The sequence below is a fragment of the Ornithorhynchus anatinus genome, chromosome X1 (genome assembly GCF_004115215.2).
Source record: "Ornithorhynchus anatinus isolate Pmale09 chromosome X1, mOrnAna1.pri.v4, whole genome shotgun sequence".
Lineage (NCBI taxonomy): Eukaryota > Metazoa > Chordata > Mammalia > Monotremata > Ornithorhynchidae > Ornithorhynchus > Ornithorhynchus anatinus.
Window position 1 is genome coordinate 20,266,836 of NC_041749.1, and position 20,708 is coordinate 20,287,543.

General features: G+C 43.1%; 1 protein-coding gene across 2 annotated transcripts in view; it reads left to right on the top strand.

The window, feature by feature from the left end:
- The first annotated feature begins 366 nt into the window (after positions 1-366).
- The window catches only part of LCP2 (lymphocyte cytosolic protein 2), a 60,007-nt gene continuing 39,665 nt past the window's right edge, over positions 367-20,708 (top strand). Inside the window, exons 1-4 of one of the 2 annotated variants that reach the window (XM_029051754.2) lie at positions 367-614; positions 4,630-4,676; positions 7,773-7,835; positions 15,396-15,442. In XM_029051754.2, coding sequence (XP_028907587.1) covers positions 602-614; positions 4,630-4,676; positions 7,773-7,835; positions 15,396-15,442 — 170 coding nt within the window. In that variant the 5' untranslated portion in view covers positions 367-601. Of the gene's footprint in view, positions 615-4,371; positions 4,677-7,772; positions 7,836-15,395; positions 15,443-20,708 lie in introns of those variants that run through there. The other variant, XM_007673342.4, reaches the window with a different exon arrangement.

Genomic DNA, 20,708 nt, shown 5'->3' on the forward strand with positions numbered 1-20,708 from the left:
TCCCCTACACTAAGTGCTTGGGAGAGTACAATGCAATAACAAACAGAAACATTCCCTGCCTGCAAAGAGCTCAAAGTCTAGAGGCCATGGTCATCTTCAGAAAACTTTTGCAAAACCTTGTTATTTGTATAGTAATGTTTCCAAGATTCACTGTGCACCCATTCAGTGTCTCAGTTCAAGGATAAACAAGTCAAAAACTACCTGAAAGCCAGCAATCAATTGTCCCATTTTATCATTTTAGACTTTCACCTTGACTTGGTTAACAATTCCCTCTGCTCTGGTGAAGAGCTTCAATTGGAGCAGTGTTCTGGGCTCCACCTTAGGAGATCTGACATGAACAAGATCTCTGATTTCAGTGCCCCCTGCACCTCCAGCCCCCAACACTTCAGTTGGTTGGGAGGGACCGCAGTTTAGGTCCTGGAATCCTAAATCCCTGGGGCCCACTTCCTGATTGTGAAGCATTGCTCCAACAACTTGTCGTCTTTTATCAATCGTCAAGCAATCCAATCATTGATCAACTTTGAAAGTCCAGGTCGGTACAGTCCCCTCTTCTCCAGCTGGGCTGGTACACGTGACTGTGGCCAAAACCAACAAGAAGCAGATGCGAGTGTTGGGTAAGTGTCATCCTTCTAGTGCCATTGCATCTCTGTTAGGTCTATATGAGTTGCATAGCATGGGGAAGGATGCCCAGAACCTTCCAAACTCCACTGACCTAACAGTTCTGCTAGCAGCGGTCTGTGAGGCCCAGCATCCTCTGGCCCATCTTGTCCTGGGCTAGGAGTCTCCTTCAGGATCTCCCCTACTTCACTGACTCTTTTCCATTTTGCCTGGCCCTTCTCCCAGTCCAAAGTTTCTTCTGAAATGATCTATGGAGGGTCTTTGGGCAGAGATGTTGCTGAGGGAGAAATAATTGAAGTCACAGATGGGCTAAGCAGGAATTGATGTTTTGACGGAAAATACAAATAAGCACTTCCTCTCCCTACCCTCAGCCATTGCACCAGCCAATGAAATAATGAATGAAACCAATTGCCCTGAGGAGATGGAAAATATTGCTCCTTGATGTTTCATATAGAGCTAATTGCTTATGCTTTCCTTTTGACCATGCAATCCCAAAGAGGGGATTTCCTCTCCTTGCTGTCTGGGATGGGAGGGGTTGAGGGTGCTTATATGATTTCTCTAGCATGGTAATGAATCGATCGATAAGGATCAGGGTAGCTTTGTGGAAAGAGCACAGACCTGGTTCTAATCCCAGCTCTACCAGTGGCCTGCTGTGGCCTTGGGCAAATTACATAACTTCTCTGAGCCTCAATTTCCACATCTGTAAAATAATGCCTTTTCTCCCTATTTTTTAGACTGTGAACCTCATGTGAAACAAAGATTGTGTCCAAGCTGATTAACTTGAATCTAACCCAGGGCTTACAATAGAGTTTGACATGTAGTAAGAGCTTAACAAGTATAATAATAATTAATATCAATAACAACAACAATAATAATAATCAGTGATATGTAAGAGCTTCTGCTTACCTGACAAAAGTTTACATTTGAGTGGAAATCATTCTCACTCTCAGCTCCATAATTAGAATTTTGGGAGCGTTTGTTCTGTCCATCTGATAACCAGTTGACCATGTTTAACCCATTAGGCAGTTTTGTGGACCAAGAGCTCGCAACCTGAGGAGAGGTGGTGGAACTCTCTGCTACAAATGCAAGTACCAGTATTTTGCTGTTTCTATACTCAGCTCATTGTGGAAAGGGAATGCATCTGCTAACTCTATTGTACTGTACTCTCTTGAGCACTTAGTACATTGCTCTGCACATAGTAAGCACAATAAACACCATTGATTGATTCTGCCTTTGGCCCTCCTCCCCACCATCTGCCATTCTGATCTGGCATATTCTGAGCCATTATAGACTCTCTGATGCAACATCCTTTAACTTTGGAAGGAAAGAAACGGTAGAGACAGACACCCTTGAAGCAAGCAAATTCCAGGAACACAATTGCCTTGCCTTATCATATTACATAATACACTGTGCAGAAAATCTCTTGGCCATGAATTCCTTGTAATTTCCAACCCCAAGATTAAGGTATTCTTAAGGTCCAGTAAAAAGAGAATGGGGCTGGGAATCAGAGGGCCTGGGTTCTAATGCCAGCTCTGCTACTGCCCTGTTGCGTCACCTTGGGTAAGTCACTAAACTCTGTGCCTCCATTTCCGCATCTGATAAATGGGGACCAAATAAATACCCATTCTCAGACTGTGAGCCCCAGGTGGGACAGAAACTGTGTCTGACCTGCTTATCTTGTATCTAACACAGGACTTGGAACATAGTGCTTAAATAATACCACCATTATTATTATATTATTATTATCATTATTAGCTTGAGGGAAGAAACTGATCCTCCATACTAATCTGTCAATTTGGGGACATGAAAACAACCATGATCAGAAAATAAATGTGGCCATATAGGAGGAAATATTTGTAAGAAGTGAGAAAGTTAAAGGTAATTTTCAAACACATTAGATAACGATAAGGCAATTATTTAAAGGAACAGAATGCAAAGTGAAGCCCTGACTCTGGACCAAATTTTATTTTGGCTTTGGAAAGCTAGGCTGAGGTACTGGTCTGTTTAGACTGTATTTGAATAGGCAAAATGAAATGGAAATCTGAGGGACTTAGTTATCTGAATAATTCAGGACAAAAAACTATTGGGAAAAAGGAGAATTGCTTGAGCTGATTATATGCCCCTTCATTTTGTGCAGGAACAGATTTGAATCAAACATCCAAGTGAATTCATTACGTAGTTTCCCTATTTGGGGCTACTTCCAAATTTAATCCTAATATGCATTTTTAGGTACAAACTAATGTCCATGTTGATTTCTTTCAAAGATGAGATTTATCACTCCTTCCTTTAGCCCTAAGAGAGACATGAAGCTAAAACATTGCTGCTACACAGATTAATCTATCACAGTTTTTGTGCCATCTCTTCAGGGGGAACATTAAATGCAGGGATGTCACAACCCTTGTCTGCCAGGCAGGTCAGATTTCATTTGTTGTTGAGTCACAGTGAGGTTTCAGAATACAGAGAGGGGCAGACTGGAGAAGCAACCTGTTGGAACTAGGTTAGAAGCCAAAGGAAAAATGGAAGAGGCTTCCACTACAAATGGAGAATCTGGTGCAGGAGAATAGAATGGACAGGGATTGTAAAGGAATCTCTTCTGATGCTTATAAATATGTATGAAAGAAAGTGCAAATTAATGGGGCTAAATTGCTCCTCTTAATAAATAAAAAACCTCAAGGAAACAAATTAGTCCCAAAAAGGGAAGTCATCCAATTTTGAAAAGTAATTATCAAAATAGATATTTGTTTGGTCCCTCTGTTTTTCCCCAACTTGAATCAGTTGTATGGGTGTGCAATTAGATATGGATAGGTGTCTGTAAATACAGGTGAATGTGCACATGTGCCTGGGCTTTGTTTAAAAATTATTTAGAATTATAATCAAAATTCAATCTCCACAGGAGACACCTATCCATATCTATTTGCATAGCTATACAACTGATTCAAATTGGGGAAAAACATCACAATCTCATGGCACAGGATAAAAATCCAACAAGTATTTAGAATTACAATCAAATTAAACCTCCACAGGATAGAACATATTTGATAAATGCACCTATTCAGATTGAAGAATGTAGACTGTTTGGTCATCCTCTGTGCCCTTCTCAGCAATTATCAAATATGCTCCAACCTGTGGAAGTTTAATTTGATTGTAATTCTAAATACTTGTTGGATTTTTATCTTGTGCCATGAGATTGTGAATCCCCGAAGGGCACCAATCATGCCTTTTAGCTTCTCTGCAATATCTTCTGGACTTAAAGCAGTGCTGTGGACATGAGGGCTACTTACTTTTTCATATTTTAATGGTATTTGGCAAGCTCTTACTACGTTCCAGGCACTACACCAAGGACTGGGGTAGATAGAAGAAAATCAAGGTGGACACCATCTCTATCCTACATAGGCTCAAATTCTTTATCCCCATTTTACAGATGAAGTAACTGAGGCCCAGAGAAACTAAGTGCCTTGCCCAAGGTTACACTGTAGACAAGTAGCAGAGTCAGGATTAGAATCCAGGTCCTTCTGACTCCCAGGCTGGTGCTCTATCCACTAGGCCATGCTGCTTACCTATTAGAATTATTATATTATAATTTAATTATTATCAAAATTAACTGAACAGAATTCATGATCCACATAGGATTGGGATGTGCAAGAATCACCAGTGAAAATTAGGAAGCTGTGCTCTATAATTCAAACTCATAGAATCGAGCTTCCTTGTTTACTTATTTAGACTTGAGCAGAGGAAGTGGTAAAGGAAACTAGCTGAGTAGTTTTCTGAGAAGAGACCATATTTGCACGTAGAGGAAGCAGTTGCTTTCTGGGATACCGCTGCAGGATAACATTAAGGTAGAAAATTTTAATGAAAGCAGTGTAAGTCTTCACCGGATGAGAAAGCACCTCTCTCCTCAAACTTGGGTTTAGCAGCCCAGCTCAAGGATGTTCTGCTGATCTGTGAATGATTTTCCCTCTGCTCTGCAAACAAAAACCGAAATGGCTTTACGGAACATTCCCTTTCGGACAGAGGTGCTGGGCTGGGACCCTGAAGACCTCGCTGAGTATTTTAAGAAGGTGAGTGTCTCCCCGCTTTTGCTCCATGTGGTTTTGCACGATGACTAGGACGTTTCATCAAACTGGATTTACTGTTTTAGACCAGGCAGGATAATCAAGAAACAGAAACAAGCCCGGTTGGGTTCCGTAGATTACTTTGGTAGTGGGGCTCTTCCCCAAGGCATTTCTTGCAAGGGTTGAGTGACAGACTCGGAAAAATGGTGTTCTCATTTATTGTTCAGGGTGTCATTTTTGATTCTTTCTCTTTGTTAAGATTACAGTGAAGTTTCCTTAGCCCTGTGTGACAGGGAAGAATTAGTTGAAATTCTAAAGGCCTAAAGACACGAAACACAAAAACGTTCATTTCAAAGTTGAGACGCAGTGTGCAGGGACTCCAGGGACCGTGTTCCTCTCTAGACAAAGTCTGTTGGGATTGCTAAATGCTTGTGTCAATAAGGAGAGTAGGGCAAGGACTCACATCTGAACCCTGGGTCTGTTTATTGTTCTATTTTACTTTCCCAAGTGCTTAGTACAGTGCTCTGCACATAGTAAGCTCTCACTAATTATGACTGAATGAATCCTGGGTCTATCTCAGTGTTGGTGGATTCCACAGTCCAGTGTGCCCCGCCCGCCCCCCCACCTCCCTCACCTAAAAGCATCAGGATCAGAGGGAAAATGGGTTGAATCCAGTGAATTCACCTCTACCTCAAAGATTCCCAGGAGAAACGTCAGTGACTATAGGCTTTGACAGCCCCAGACAACTTCCTTATCCCCGGTCTTAGGCAACATCCCTTCTCTTCATTTGAAAAAAGAATAAAAAGTGAAGAAATAAACATTATGAGTCAGGATTGGAACAACCAGGGTAAAGGTGGGAGCCATTGTAGAGAGGTGCAGGGACAAGACAGACCACACTCTGGACTTTTCATTTCAGTTTCTTCGCTTTTCTTCTTGAAAATACTGAGTATTTAGCATTTAGAATGGATCGGCCTGGCCTCGCGTAAAGAGCATGGGTCTGAGAACAAGCAGACCTGGGTCCTAATCCTGGCTCTATCATTCGTCTGCTATGTGACCTTGGGCAAGTCATTTAACTTGTTTGTGCCTCAGTCAGCTCATCTGTAAAATAGGGATTGAGGCGGTGAGGCCTATATGGGACATGAGACAGTGAGCTTGTCGTGGGCAGGGAAAGCACTTTCTATTGTTGTATTGTACTTTTCCAAGTGCTTAGTACAGTGCTCTGCACTCAGTAAGCACTTAATAACTATGACTGAATGAAGAACTGTGTCCAACCTGATTACCTCATATCTACTCCAGGGCTTAGTACAGTGCCTGTAACATAGTTAGTGCTTTAAATACCATTTAAAAAGATGGTGCACAATATTTTGTAAATTATTTTTAAAGATTAGTTACAGGTAGGAGGATATCTAGTTGGCATGATAACACATGATTTGGGGTAAAGTAATGATAAAGTGATAAAATGAAAATGAGAAAATGAATACAGATGCAGGATAACAGCCACAGAAATGAGATACCTTAGGTAGGTAGTTGGAGAACTAGAATAAATACAATTAGAGAAGATGGATTTAGAGATGAAATCAAAGGTCTATCACAGCAAAAGTTATTTTTTAAAGCAACTAAAATGTTATAGACATGTCAATGGAATGAACACTGAATCAATGTAGATTTTTTAATGGCTAAAATCAAAGTCAAGTAAAACACCTTAAATTCAAGTTGAAGGAAGAGGAAGTAAAAGACGACAAAATGAAGACAAAATGAGAATGACTCTAAATGGAAAGAAATGGAGGGAATGGAGAGAAGTACTTCCAATCCCAAAAGACATGGAGAGAAAAAGGATGCAACAGAAGGAGACTGAGAAGAAAAAGATGAAATGAATTAGTGATTATTTAATCTAAGGTAGAAAAGATAAGAGGAGACAACACTTGTCGTCAAATGCATTACGTGCATTTTTACAGAAGATGAAGACCATCTGTATTTTATCTCCGCTAATGGCAAATAAATAGAAAATGGACACGGAGGTTTCTGAAGGTTTAAGAGCTTGGTTTGAATCTGCCGAGTGTCAGTTGCCAAAAATCTCACTGGGCAAAGACGGCAAAGAGTCAGGCCACTAGTGAAAGCCCATTAGCTCCAGAGGTTATCCCCTAAGAAGATGGACCTGCTATTGGGAACTCTTTCTGATAGTCAGGGGAGTGGCTGCAGGGAAGGGAAACATGGAGAGGCTGTGGAACCTCTTTCCCTGGAAATTGCCAAGGAGAAAAGAAAGGCCCATCTTTCTGGGCTAGGCTGTTCCACAGATGAGTAAGGGGTGGGTGGGAACAGATCTGGAAGGTTCTGAAGGAGAAGTGGCATTTCCTGTTGAAATATCTTGCATGACCCATCCTCAGAGTTGTCTCCACACAAATCTAGGTTTCCAAATGTCTAGGAGAGGATCAATTAACTGTTCACCTGGAAGAGAGACTGAACATTCATGTATCTGACAAGCTTCTTTCCCAGGAGATGGTGGTTGGGAATCTGCTGGAGCAAAATGTATAAAGAAATCTCGACTTCCCATATTCCAATCTCCACAGCTTACTCCCTCCCTACAGACTCAGTTGTAGGCCCATTCATCTAAAATGCTTTTCTAAGCATTTAAGAGCACCTCGATTTTCTTTATAAAGGGAAGAAGTGGGTAGTTAGTGACTGCAATTTCTTTCCAAGACATGTAGGGGATATATGTGTTCAAGACTGATTTTTTTTTCACAAATCATCATTTTCAGATATTGCTAAGAATCAGTCAAAAAATAACCAAGAAAAGATGAATTCAATATAATTGAAGTTTAGTTATTAATGTAGAAATAATTTAGCAACATTACCACATTAGCATATGACTTCGGCATGTTTTATTCCTGGATGCCACGGCCCAAACTGACGTGCATCTGTTTTAGAATACATAGGAGAGATAGTGAACTGAGGAATGCAGTTGGTGAGAAATAGGTGTGTGTGGGGGGAGTTTGGGGGTGTGTGAAAAGGAGGCCCAAAACCACATTATCCTCAGAAATCACCAGTCAAGCAAGGAGAGGGCCAATGTACCCTAATGGAAGCTTCTTTCTTTTGTGTTTTCAGCTGAACTTCAAAGACTGTGAGAAAGCGGTCAGAAAGTTCCACATTGACGGAGAGAGGTTTTTGGTAAGCACTTTATGGAAAAAAATCTGTTCCTTATTAGTAATAATAATAATAATAATGGTGATAAATGGTAAGCGCTTACTATGCGCCAGACACTGCTCTAAGCACTGCTTGGGATACTGCTGCTGCTGATGGCTTCGATTTTGACTTTGTGATTTGTAAGTTGAAAACATTATGCTACAGTTAATTAATCATTCAATCATATATATTGAACATTTCTCGTGTGCAGAGCACTGTACTAAGTACTTGGGAAAATACAATATAACAGAGTTATGGAACATACTCCTTGCCCACAACAAGCTTTCAGAATAGCGAGGGATTTATGTGTATGTGTATATATGTATGTTTTTATGTATTTATTTTATTGAGCACTGAGCAGTATGCCTTTAGTGCAATGCGGGCCAATATGTGAATTCCAGAGACTGGATCCCTAAGGAGCCAATTGCTTACTTTTAAAGAATCCTGCCCGGCTCTGCAGTCTACGGAGCATAGCCGGTGTGATTTATTTACTGACAAATACGAAACCTGCCAGAATAACTCCATTAGACTGAAAGCTCCTTGAGGGCAGAGCGGAAGCTCCTTACTTCTGTTATGCTCTCCCAAGAACTGCACCTACTTAACATTCAGGAAATAAATGCCACCGACTGATCCAACAGGATACTTCAGCTCGGATTAAGTTTTGCGGACAAGAGACAAAATGGAGCCCAGTGTCTTCAGTGCCCAGGAGGAGGCAGCTTGGGGGACTCATGGAAGCAACTTTGCCATTAACTTCCCCAAAACCCACACAAACCCCAATTCGGTCTAATCAGACCTTCCCCAAGCAGGGCCAGTTCTCTTGTTGATCTGATAGTGTAGGTTGCACCTCACCTTGTCTTCTCTCCGCTCTCATCTTCTCGTTTGATCTCCATCACGCTGTCCCGTCTGGTATAAAATGTTCCACTTGCAGCAGTTGCGAATCTCACGGTCTGAGAAACTCTCCCCAGAGCCTGAAAGAATCTGACTGTTCCAGATGGACTCTTTGCTTACAAATGCAAATGATCTCACTGATTTAAGTCTGAAATACATATTTGGCCTGAATTATACAGACATTGTAGGTGACCTGGTCATTTTGGCATCAAATACAGGGATGCAAAATGTATTTTAGCCCTGTGTTATCTGGGAAATGTCCACAGTTAGCCCCATGACTCATCTCCACATACTTGCTAAATTTGTAAGTTGGTTAAGCGCTTAGTACAGTGCAAGCCCTCGGTACAGTGCTTTGCACACAGTAAGAGCTTAATCAATATGATTGAATGGTAGCAGGGTTTAATTTGAGACAGGGCTTGCCTGGGCTCAGCCCTAAAGTCTGTTGGGAGAGTCCCAAGCTATGTGTGCCAGAGGCAGCTGGAAATGGAGGAGCTTCCATTCCTCACACCTCCTTACACCTCAATTCACCAACCTCCTGGAGGGATTGAGCAACACTGGGAGAACTGCTAGTTTTCCACTCATAACATTTCCCTCTCCATCCTTAACTTTCCCTGAAGTAATACATTAAGATGGATTTCTCCAAACTGCTCCGGAACCTGCTGATATTTTCTGCCTACACAAGTTCCTGTGGGAAGCAGAATAATAATAATGATGGTATTTGTTAAGCACTTACTATGTGCCAAGCACTGTTCTAAGCACTGGGGTAGATACAAGGTAATCAAGTTGTCCCACACAGAGCTCACAGTCTTATTCCCCATTTTACAGTTGAGGTAACTGAGGCACAGAGAAGTTAAGTGACTTGCCCAAGGTCATACAGCAGACAACTGGCAGAGCGGGGATTAGAACTCACGACCTCTGCCTCACAAGCCCCTGCTTTTTCCCCTAAAGGATTTATCTGTCTTCTTCTTTCGGGGTCCTTACACCCGATCCTCTGGGGTGCTTCGTCTAGAGACCTGCAAGGGTAAAATATCTAAAATTTGTCTCCCTGCACCCTCGGGTCAGCCACCCATACTTGCCTTGAACATGGAAAAGCATTTTCTTACCCAAGGTGGTCCACAACTATGCTGCCAATATCGGATATATATACCAGCACACCTGACCCTGCACAGCCCACGCTGCATCTTCAGAATCAATCACTTGTCTCTGCTACTTGTCTGCTGTGTGACCTTGGGCAAGTCACTTAACTTCTCTGGACCTCAGCTCATCTGTAAAATGGGATTAATTATGAATTCCAAGTTGTGGTCCAACTTGATTAGCTTGTATCTTCCCCAGTGCTTGGTACAGTGCCTGGAATAGTAAATACTTAAAATAAATCATGACTTATAGGGCCCTCCTACCCACCTTCCACCCTCCACCCTCAAAAACTGCTGTAGGGCCTTCCCCTTCTCCTGAGTGAAGGGTAGAGAGGCGGCCACTCTCTCCATTTTGCCCACCCTACCATCCTCCCATTGGAGTAAAGTGGTGCTACTCGTGACCAAGGCTGGAGGGAGAGGGTGGAGAGAGTGTGGGGCTAGGAGGAAGAAGAGGAAGAAAAAAATAGAAAACAACAAGGCAGCTACCTTTCCCCAGACATCTTGATGATAATGGTGGTGGCGACGCCATCTTCGTTCATTTGGTGCAGCAGCGGCTGATCTACCCCACCCCTACCCCACACCCGCATCCGGGCTCTCGCTGGCCAACCCAACTTGCAAGGTCTCCAAGGGCAGTGGCTTTCTGTCTCTGACTCTCTCTCTCTCTTTCTCCATAAGGGATCTCCATGGAGTTATGTAAGATTAGATTTGAGACCATGTGTGCTCTCTTGATAGCATCTCTGTAGTATCTGCAGACTTCCCTCTTTCACCCTCTAGCTCTATTCTGGCCTGTTGTCTAAATCACGTAACAAATACCACTACTAACATGTCTGCCTACCCCAGTCTAGACTATGAGATCGTTATGGGCAGGGAATGTCACCATTTATTGTTGTACTGTCTTTTCCCAAGTGCCCTGTACAGTTCTCTTCACACAGTAAGTGCTCAATAAATACGATTGAATGAATTAGTGATGCAGACACTCTTGCTCATTTCCCATCCTGACCCGGGGTCCTCAAGAGGCCAAATCCTCTCTCAGTTTGGAAAAGATTTCTGTGGGCTCCTATCTGCTTCATGCTCAGCAGCCCCACATCCCGGTCACCTCATCCCAGATCTACTGCTTGCCCTCTCTGTGACTGCAGGCAGGTCACTTAACCTCTCCGTCCCTCAGTTTCCTCCTCCGTAAAATGAGGATCAAATACCCGTTCTCTCTCCCTCTTAGACCGTGAGTTCCTGGTGGGACAGGAACTGTGTCTGACCTGATAATCTTGTACCTACCTCAGTGCTAAATATAGGAATGGGAATTAGCAAACACTATTATTATCATTATAATTTCCACTAAAAATGTTGAGTTGGAAGATGGAAATAATAGTAGTAGAAGAACTGTAGTATTCACTGAGCACTCATTGGATCTAATGCCCTCAACTAAGCTCATGAGCAGTGACTTTTTTCACTTTCCGCTGTTTGAGTGGCAGGCCAAGTGTGTTAAGCTCTATTTGTTCTAACTGGGGCAGAATCTGTAGGGGAGGAAAGAGATAGCCCCACCTTAAGGGAACTTGAGGGGAAAGAAACTCTAAAAGGTCAAGAGCTGCCCTCCTTGAGGGTAGAGAACATATCGATTACCTCTATTGTACTCTCCCAAGTGCTTAGTACAGTGCTTGGCACAGAAGAAACGCTCAATGAATACCACTGATTGTTTTCATTAAATGAGTTAAGTGGTTCCAGAAAATATAGTCCTGATTCCTGCAACAACCTTTGGAATGAATGGTGCAGGAGGGAAAGAGTAATAAAAATCCCCCTTGTCTACTAAACAGAGGTCTGGAGAGGGGTGTAAAGCTGGGACATGGGGAGTTTGGCTTAAGCTGAAAAAGAATTAATCTGGTGTTTTGGGGCAGGACAGTGGGGAGAGCCCTTGTCCTCAAGTAGCTTACAGTTTAACGGGAGAATGAAGCAGACACAAAGTATTTGCACGTGGTGGGAGCAAGAAAAACAAGGATTTAATTGGTAATACAAAGAAATGGAAGATGACCTACATGTATAAGTGAATAAACAGCATACATGTAAGAGGGAGAACCTCTTACTTAGACAAAGTCTCTCTCTTACCTAGACTTTGAGCCCCACGCAGGACATGAACTGTGTCCAACCTAATTAACCTATATCTACCCCAGTGCTAAGAACAGTGTTTTTCACACAATAAGCACTTAACAAATACCATTAAAAAACACCATAGATTATCTTCTAACAGAACAATATGACCTAGTGGAAAGAGGACAAGATTGGAATTCAGGAGAACTGGTCCTAACCTTGACTCTATCACTTGCCTGTTGTGTGACTTTAAGTTACTCCCTTAACTACTCTGTAGCACAGTTTCCTCTTCTGTAAAATAAGGTTTAAGTATCTGTTCTTCTTTTCCTTTATACTGTGAGCTCCATGTGGAACAGGGACTGTGTCTGATTCAATTATATTGCTTGTATTGAATCTAACCCAACACATCACAGGGTTTCAGTTAGTCAATCGTATTTATCGAGCCCTTATTGTATGCAGAGCATTTTACTAAGCACTTGGAGAGTACATTATAATAATAAAATAGACATATTCCCTGCCCACAATGAGCTTACAGACTAAAGCTTGATACAAACTAAGGGGTTGACAAATACCACAAAGGTAATCATTAATTGGTACAGCATAAGTGTTAAGGATGGACAAAATGCTTCATGAACGCTAAGGTTATTGGGTTGACCCAAAATAGGATGGTGAGAATTAATCATGGAAGGCTTCTTGGAGGATGTGGGTTTCAGGAGGCTTTTGAAAATGGGGAGAGCTGGAGCCATAATAATGATGGTACCTTGGCTTCTCTCTGTCCTCTACTGGTTCTCCTCTTATCTCTCTGGCTGTTCATTTTCAGTCTCCTTCGCGGGCTTCTCCTCTGCCTCCCATCCCCTAACTGTGGGGAGTCCCTCAAGGTTCATTTCTGGGTCCCCTTCTATTCTCCAACTACACCCACTCCTTTGGAGAGCTCATTCATTCCCATGGTTTCAACTACCACTTTTATGTGGATGATACCAAAATCTGCATCTCCAGCCCTGCACTCTCTTCCTCTCTCCAGGTTTGCATTTCCACCTGCCTTCAAGATGCCTCTACTTGGATATCCTCCCATTATCTCAAATTTAATATGTCCAAAACAGAACTCCTTATATTCCCACCCAAACCCTGTCACCCCTTAACTTTTCCCATCACTGTAGACAGCACCACCATCCTTCCTGTCTCACAAGTCTGTAATCTTGGTGTTATCCTTGACTCCTCTCTCTCATTCAACCCACATATTCAATCCATCACTAAATCCATCCTTTCTTCTACATTCACATTACTACCACAATAATACAATCACTCATCCTATCTGGGCTGGATTATTGCACCAGCCTCCTCGCTGACCTCCCAGCCTCCTGTCTCTCCCCACTCCAGTCCATACTTCACTCTGCTGTCTGGATCATTTTTCTACAAAAACGTTCAGAACACGTCACCCCACTTTTCAAAAAATTCCAGTGGTTGCCCATCCACCTCCACATTAAATAAAAAGCCCTCACCATTGGCTTCAAAGCACTCCACCACCTTGCCCACTCCTACCTCACTTCCCTATCTCCTTCTACAACCCAGCCTGCACACTTGACCCCCTAGTACTAACCTTCTCACTGTGCCTCGATCTCGCCTATCTCGCTGCTGACCCTAAGCCCATGTCCTGCCTCTGGCCTGGAAATCCCTTCCTCCTCAGATCTGACATATAATTATTCTCCCCTCCTTCAAGGCCTTGTTGAAGACACATCTCCTCCAAGAGGCCTTCCCAGATAAGGCCCCCTTTCCTATTTTCCCACTCCCTTCTGCATAGCCCTGACTTGCTTCCTTTGTTCTCGCCCCATCCCAGCCCCAGAGCACTTATGTACATATCTGTAATTTATTTATATTGATATCTGCCTCACCACATCTATACTGTAAGCTCGTGTGGGCAGGAAATGGGACTGTTTATTGTCTGTACTCTCCCAAGTGCTTAATTCAGTGCTGTGCACACAGTGAGTACTCAATAAATACGACTGAATGAATGAATGAATATTCAATGCCAAGCACTGTGGTAAGCACTGAGGTAAATACAAGACAATCAGATTAGACACAGTCCCTGTCTCACACAGTGCTCCAAGTCTAAGAGAGAGGGAATCTCAGAATTCTATCCCCATTTTGCAAATGAGAAAACTCAGGAACAGAGAGAATAAGAGATTTGCCTACAGTCACAGAGCAGGCAAGTGGCAGGGCCAGGGCTAGTGTCTGTTAGACATGATACACAAGGGAGTTCTGGGTAGGGGGAATGGCATGAATAAGGGGTCTGAGACAGATGAGTGAAAAGCAAGGTATGTATTTTGGGGAGGAGCTAAGACTGCAGGCTGAGGACAAGCTCCAAACTGACTTTCAGCTGTACTGAAACACAACCTACGACCCATAGTGATGGTTAGCTGAAATGAAACTATTTCTGAGCCGCACTGGGGAATGTTTGGAACAGAACAATGTGTTAGTGCACCTCTGACGAGCTTCCAGCTGATACAGCTGTACAAGTAGGGAGAGGGGAGCATTTCCCTGACTGGAGAATTGGGTGTCTTCTTTTTCCAGGCCTCCCAAACTGTAAAACAAGGAATATGTAGAACCTAAAAGTAATAATAATAATAGTAATATTTATTCAGCATTTACCTGGCACCAAACACTGTACCGACCACTGGAGTAGAACTGCCACAGTCCTTATCCTAAGTGGGGTTCAAATTTTTAAAAAGTGGAAGGTCAAGGATCTTCTTCCCATTTTATAAATGAGATAACTGAGGCATAGATAGTTTAAGTGACTTGCACAAGGTCATAAAGTAGGCCAGTGGCAGAGCAGAGATTGGGCCCAGGTATCCTGATTCCCAGGCCGGTGCTCCTTCCACTAGGCCACCTACTAAATCTGTATTTCTTTCCACCTAACTGCGTACTTACCTTAGATAAGGGGACAAGTGCCCCATTGACAAGAAACAATCAGAAAGTCAGGAATCTTCTCTCAGTAGATCCATCTGGGTGGATTAGGATGAAAAGGTTAAATGACAAGTCAGAGTGGGGCTCAGACATCAGAGTAAGATATTCCTCTTCCCCTCCCCCCAATAACTATGATCCTATTAAACTTGGTAGCATTAATTTATTGTTATTCAGATGAATTCATTGTATCAGGAATCAGAAATCATTATAGGCATAAAAAATTTACCACAGTCCTTTGCTCCTGACACTGTTTGCCATCTAGAATTGCTTAGGATTTCAGATCTGAGGGAGACCATATACTAAGAAATATGAAGTCGATATGGGTAGAGATTGTCTCTCTTCATTGCTGAATTGTACTTTCCAAGCGCTTAGTACAGTGCTCTGCACACAGTAAGTGCTCAATAAATATGAATGAATGAAAGAATGAATCTTTAGGCAAGTAAATTACACTGAGTCCTCATGTTCTGTTTATGCTTTGTTTCAGAACTTGTCTGACAATGACATTCAGAAGTTTCCCAAGCTCCGAGTGCCGTGAGTATATCAATCCAAAGCTGGGGTGCCCAGAGGTTCTGACAGCTTACAACTAGAGCTGCCTGGTACAGAAAGGAAGAAGGGAGTAGACATGAGGCCAGAGAATGGCCAGGAGTTGAATTAGACATCTATATGAGTGATGAGGCGAAGGGGAGATGAATGAGAAATTAGGAATTGATAGGAATATATGGGGCTCTAATATGACCAGAGCCTTCCCTGATTTCACTAAAAAATTTTAAAACTGATCTTTTTCTTCTTCCCTCTCCCTGTTGATAACAGTGCTAACTCATACTGTGGGCAAAGGGAGCCAGTATTCTCATTGCAGGTGTGCAGGTGTGGATGGGAATTAGGCAAGTTATGCAGTATTGCCAGAGCAGGAAAAGGAGCCAGGACTGAGAAAAATCCTGGAATTTAGGACCATCTGCTAGGTGCTGGTAATCAAGGGGACCAAGTTTTCAGGACTAACTTTTCTGATTGCTCTTGTGCAGCTGCAAACTTCAAGGAGAAAACATATGCATTGGTCTAGATATTGCTTTTTGACTAGGGAAAGAAAAAACAGAAGCCCAGAACTTCTAGAGTCCATCCTTGCTGAAACCTAAGGGGCAAAGAGACCTAAGGGGTGAATTGGCTCCAGAGAGCCCTGGATGGCAGGAAATGACAAGATGAGGTGTCAATAGTTTGGGAAGGACAAGATGGCGATTTCTTCTCAAGGAACCACCACTCTGATAGATTTTGTAATGAACTAGGAAAGGGAAAGTTAGGAACATTGCTATAAGTGTGGATATTAAGGAAGGCAGTCATCATAAGTTTCCTCCAAGAATCCTTGCAGCCATTGGGCTGATTGGAACAATTGTCTGGCCCAGTATGGCATGACTTACTGAAGCAATGAAACAGGAAGGCTTTTTGTGGCATAGATCACCGGGGTTATGTAGCTTAATATGCCTTGGGGCCTCTTCTGTGCTGAGGCCAATGAGGGACACATTTTGGAGAAGGTGGCTTCTTGAGAATGAAGAGACCAACAAACTATTGCATTGAGAATGATACAGCACCTTTTGTTGTTTTTTTTTTAATGGTATTTGTTATGTGCTTACTAATGTGGCAGACACTGTTCTAAGTGTCAGGGTTGATCTATGCTAATCGGGTTGGACACAGTCCATGGCCCCCATGGAGCTCACAGTCTCAATTCCCATTTTAAAGATGAGGTAACTGAGGCACAGAGAAGTGAAGTGACTTGAGCAAGGTCACATAGCAGAAAAATGGCAGAACTTGGATTAGAACTGAGGTTCTTCTGGCTCCAAGCCCATGCTCTATTCATTAGGCCATGCTGCTTCTCTGAGCACCTGTCTTTACATGAAAATTCTCTGGGTAATTGTCATGAAAAAGCTCTACTTTGGCTTATCTGGGTAATAATAATAATAATGTTGTTAAGTGCTTACTATGTGCAGAGCACTGTTCTAAGCGCTGGGGTAGATACAGGGTAATCGGGTTGTCCCACGTGAGGCTCACAGTTAATCCCCATTTTACAGATGAGGTAACTGAGGCACAGAGAAGTTCAGTGACTTGCCCACAGTCACATAGCTGATAAGTGGTAGAGCCAGGATTCGAACCCATGACCTCTGACTCGAAGCCCAGGCTCCTTCTACTGAGCCACGCTGCTTCTCTACTTCAGGCCCCCTCCACAAACTCTTCCTGATTAATCCTGCTAGACTGTAAGCTCATTGTGGGCAGAGAACGTATTCACTAACGCTGTAATTTTACTCTCACAAGTGCTTAGTACAGTGCTCTGCGCACAGTAAGTGCTCAATAAATGTGATAGATGAATCAGACAACAGCATATTTGGGAGGCCTGTGTGTGTCTGTGTGTGTGCATTTTTGCCTAAGGGGGATCTGAGGAGCTCACAGTGTGATTGGGTGAGCAAAGTATCTGGGCTCTATCCATTTGGCCAGGACTTCTGGCTCTGAGGCAAATGGACCATTGACTTTGGACTTTCAGACCCCACTGTTTTGAGTCATGAACCCTGGCCCTCATTTTGTCTCCTCATTATGGTTACAGAAGGTGTTTGATGAAGGCAGAAAGGCGTCTTTCCATTTTTGGCTCTTCATAGAATGTGGTTGTTTTAATGTATGCTTGTGTTTCTTTAAAAATGAACAAATAGCTTAATGATGGCCTCCTTTGTGCCTCAATGGTAATTACAAAGGTGAGAAGAGGAAAGATTACTCCAGCAAGTTGGTTAATGAGGGAGAGCTCAAATGAGAAAAGAAATCTTGTGGCTAATTGAGAACAAAAAGTCACTGACGCACATACCATCTCTGACCCACAAGAGTCTGGTTCACAGTCTAAGACTGAGGGAGGAAGATAGACACCTGGGGCAAAAACAGCAGCAAAATTCAAAGGTTCAGCAGCAGCAACAGTAAAAAATAAACCTCTCATTCTTCCCAGCCTCAGGCTTCTCATCCTCCCAGGTAGGGCGGCCCTGTTCAAACAGTCATACTGGACACAATCCTTTAAATATTGGGATGGTGGATTTGTGATCAGTCTCTGTTCTTGGCCCTCCAACTGTTCTTAAGTGACCCCGAACGTCCCAGTGGTGTGGTTCAGGTGCAGAAAGTTGACAAGACTGGACATAAATATGATTAAAAATGTCTTTTTTCCTCACTCGGCATACTCTCATTTTTGCTTGAATTAATGAGTCTGGCTTATTAGAAGCACAAGCAAGAATTTAATGATAGAAGAACTAGAAAAAATGCTATCACATCCATCCTTCCTTTTAACTGAAAGGTTTCATCATTTCTAACTGGTATGCCCCAATTAAAGGAACTTCCACTGCCCTGCCTTTCTCAAACATTTCCACCCTTGACTCCCCACTCTCTCAGTGCTCTCTTTCATCCTTCTCCCAGAGAAGTATGATGGCATCTCAGGATTCCCATGCTCTTGAAGATGGAAGAAATAGTTTACCTTTCTATTCATTCATTCAATAGTATTTATTGAGCGCTTACTATGTGCAGAGCACTGTACTAAGCGCTTGGGATGAACAAGTCGGCAACAGATAGAGACAGTCCCTGCCGTTTGACGGGCTTACAGTATAATCGGGGGAGACGGACAGACAAGAACAATGGCACTAAACAGCGTCAAGGGGAAGAACATCTCGTAAAAACAATGGCAACTAAATAGAATCAAGGCGATGTACAATTCATTAACAAAATAAATAGGGTAACGAAAATATATACAGTTGAGCGGACGAGTACAGTGCTGTGGGGATGGGAAGGGAGAGGTGGAGGAGCAGAGGGAAAAGGGGAAAATGAGGCTTTAGCTGCGGAGAGGTAAAGGGGGGATGGCAGAGGGAGTAGAAGGGGAAGAGGAGCTCAGTCTGGGAACGCCTCTTGGAGGAGGTGATTTTTAAGTAGGGTTTTGAAGAGGGAAAGAGAATCAGTTTGGCAGAGGTGAGGAGGGAGGGCGTTCCAGGACCGCGGGAGGACGTGACCCAGGGGTCGACGGTGGGATAGGCGAGACCGAGGAACGGTGAGGAGGTGGGCGGCAGAGGAGCGGAGCGTGCGGGGTGGGCAGTAGAAAGAGAGAAGGGAGGATCACCCAGGAGTAGTGAGAGGGGATGGAGGTGAAAATGTTAATAACAAGGAATGACGCGTTGAGAGCAGACTGGGAGGAAAGGAAGATGGTAATATACGAGATGGAGTCGATGGCTATGAATGGCATCTTTCTATGTCATGATAAAACATCTCCTTGGATCTGGAGCTCTGCAGTTCCCTTTCTGGGATTTTCATGTCCAGTGTTATATTTGAGCATTGTAACCCCTGAGGCTCAGCTAGGATTGCGCTCCCTGAAACTCTGTTTACTAGTGATCTACCCAGCTCCAGTGGGTGTTGAGACAATCGGCCTCCAGTACCCCCTTGCAGGCACTTCCTCCCTCTGCACTTCTACCCTCTCTTTCTTCCTCCTTGCCCCAGCAACTGTTTCTAGCCAGCCCTCCCACAGTTGAATACCGATGGTCTCAGTCCCGGAAGCAGAAGTGCTGATAATAATAATATTTGTTAAGCACTTACTACAGGCCAAGCACCAGGGTACATACAACATATCATATCTTACACAGTCCCTGTCCCTCTTGGGGCTCACCATCCAAGTGGAAAAGAGGATCAGTAATTAATCCCTATTTTGCAGATATGAAAATGGAAACTCAGAGAAGTTAAGTTCCTGTGGTCAGTCATTCAGTCAGTCAGCACTGTACTAAGCACTGTACAATATAACAATTTAGCAGAGTCATTCCCTGCCCACAACGAGCTTAGAGTCAGGGAACATGTTTACCAACTCTACTGTATTATACTCTCTAAAACACTTAGTAGAGTGTTCTATACACAGTAAGTGCTCAATAAATACCACTGATTGATTGACTGACTTGTCCAAAGTCACCCAGGTAGAAATAGGCAGGGTTGGGATTAGGACCCAGGTCTCCCAACTCCAGCTTTGCACTCTCTCCTCTAGACCACTCTGCTGATGACAGCTGGGAGCTAAATCCTCAATCATGCACCCACCTCAAACATACCCTCCTTTTCCCTCCCTATGCAGGAGGACCGACAATCCTTGTACACTTCTGGCAGCATTAGCCTTCTATCCACTGATCATGACCCTAATTTGAAAAACTCAGGGCTCTATCTTTAGTATTATTCTCTCTCCATCCTTATGTCTAGCTGCTGGGATAGTATTGAAGTCCCAGTTATGCAAGAAAGCAGCAAGCCTAACTTGTGTCTTTGCTAGGAACCAGGATATCATCCAGATGTTTCCTTCTGGCCAAGACCATTATATGCTCAAAATGGGACCTCTCTGTCTCCCCACCTCAGCACTATGAGTCTGGGGAGATCCCAATGTATCTCCCTCTTCGAAGTCTCTTTATGTGTCTGTCGAGTCCCTCTTGTTAGATCATAGCCGAGAGCAGAGTGAGAAATCTCTCCCTTAGCTGTGGGCCAAGAGAAATGGTCATGGGATGGATAGCATTCATTTGCCATTTACATGTGATTTTAAAGTGCTTTCTGCTTAGCACAGACAACTTTAAAAAAGGAATCTTTTTAACCAGCTTTGAATTAACTTTGAAAATACATTTCACTAGGTAAATATGCTGGGAGATTCCCAGGCCCTTTATTTTTCAGTTTCTTGACTTCTGTATTCACAATATGGTAATGGAGATGGCAGTAGGAGCTGCTGCCCTCCCAAAATGTCACAGTGGGTTTTACTGGATTTAACTTTTTACCTCAGCCC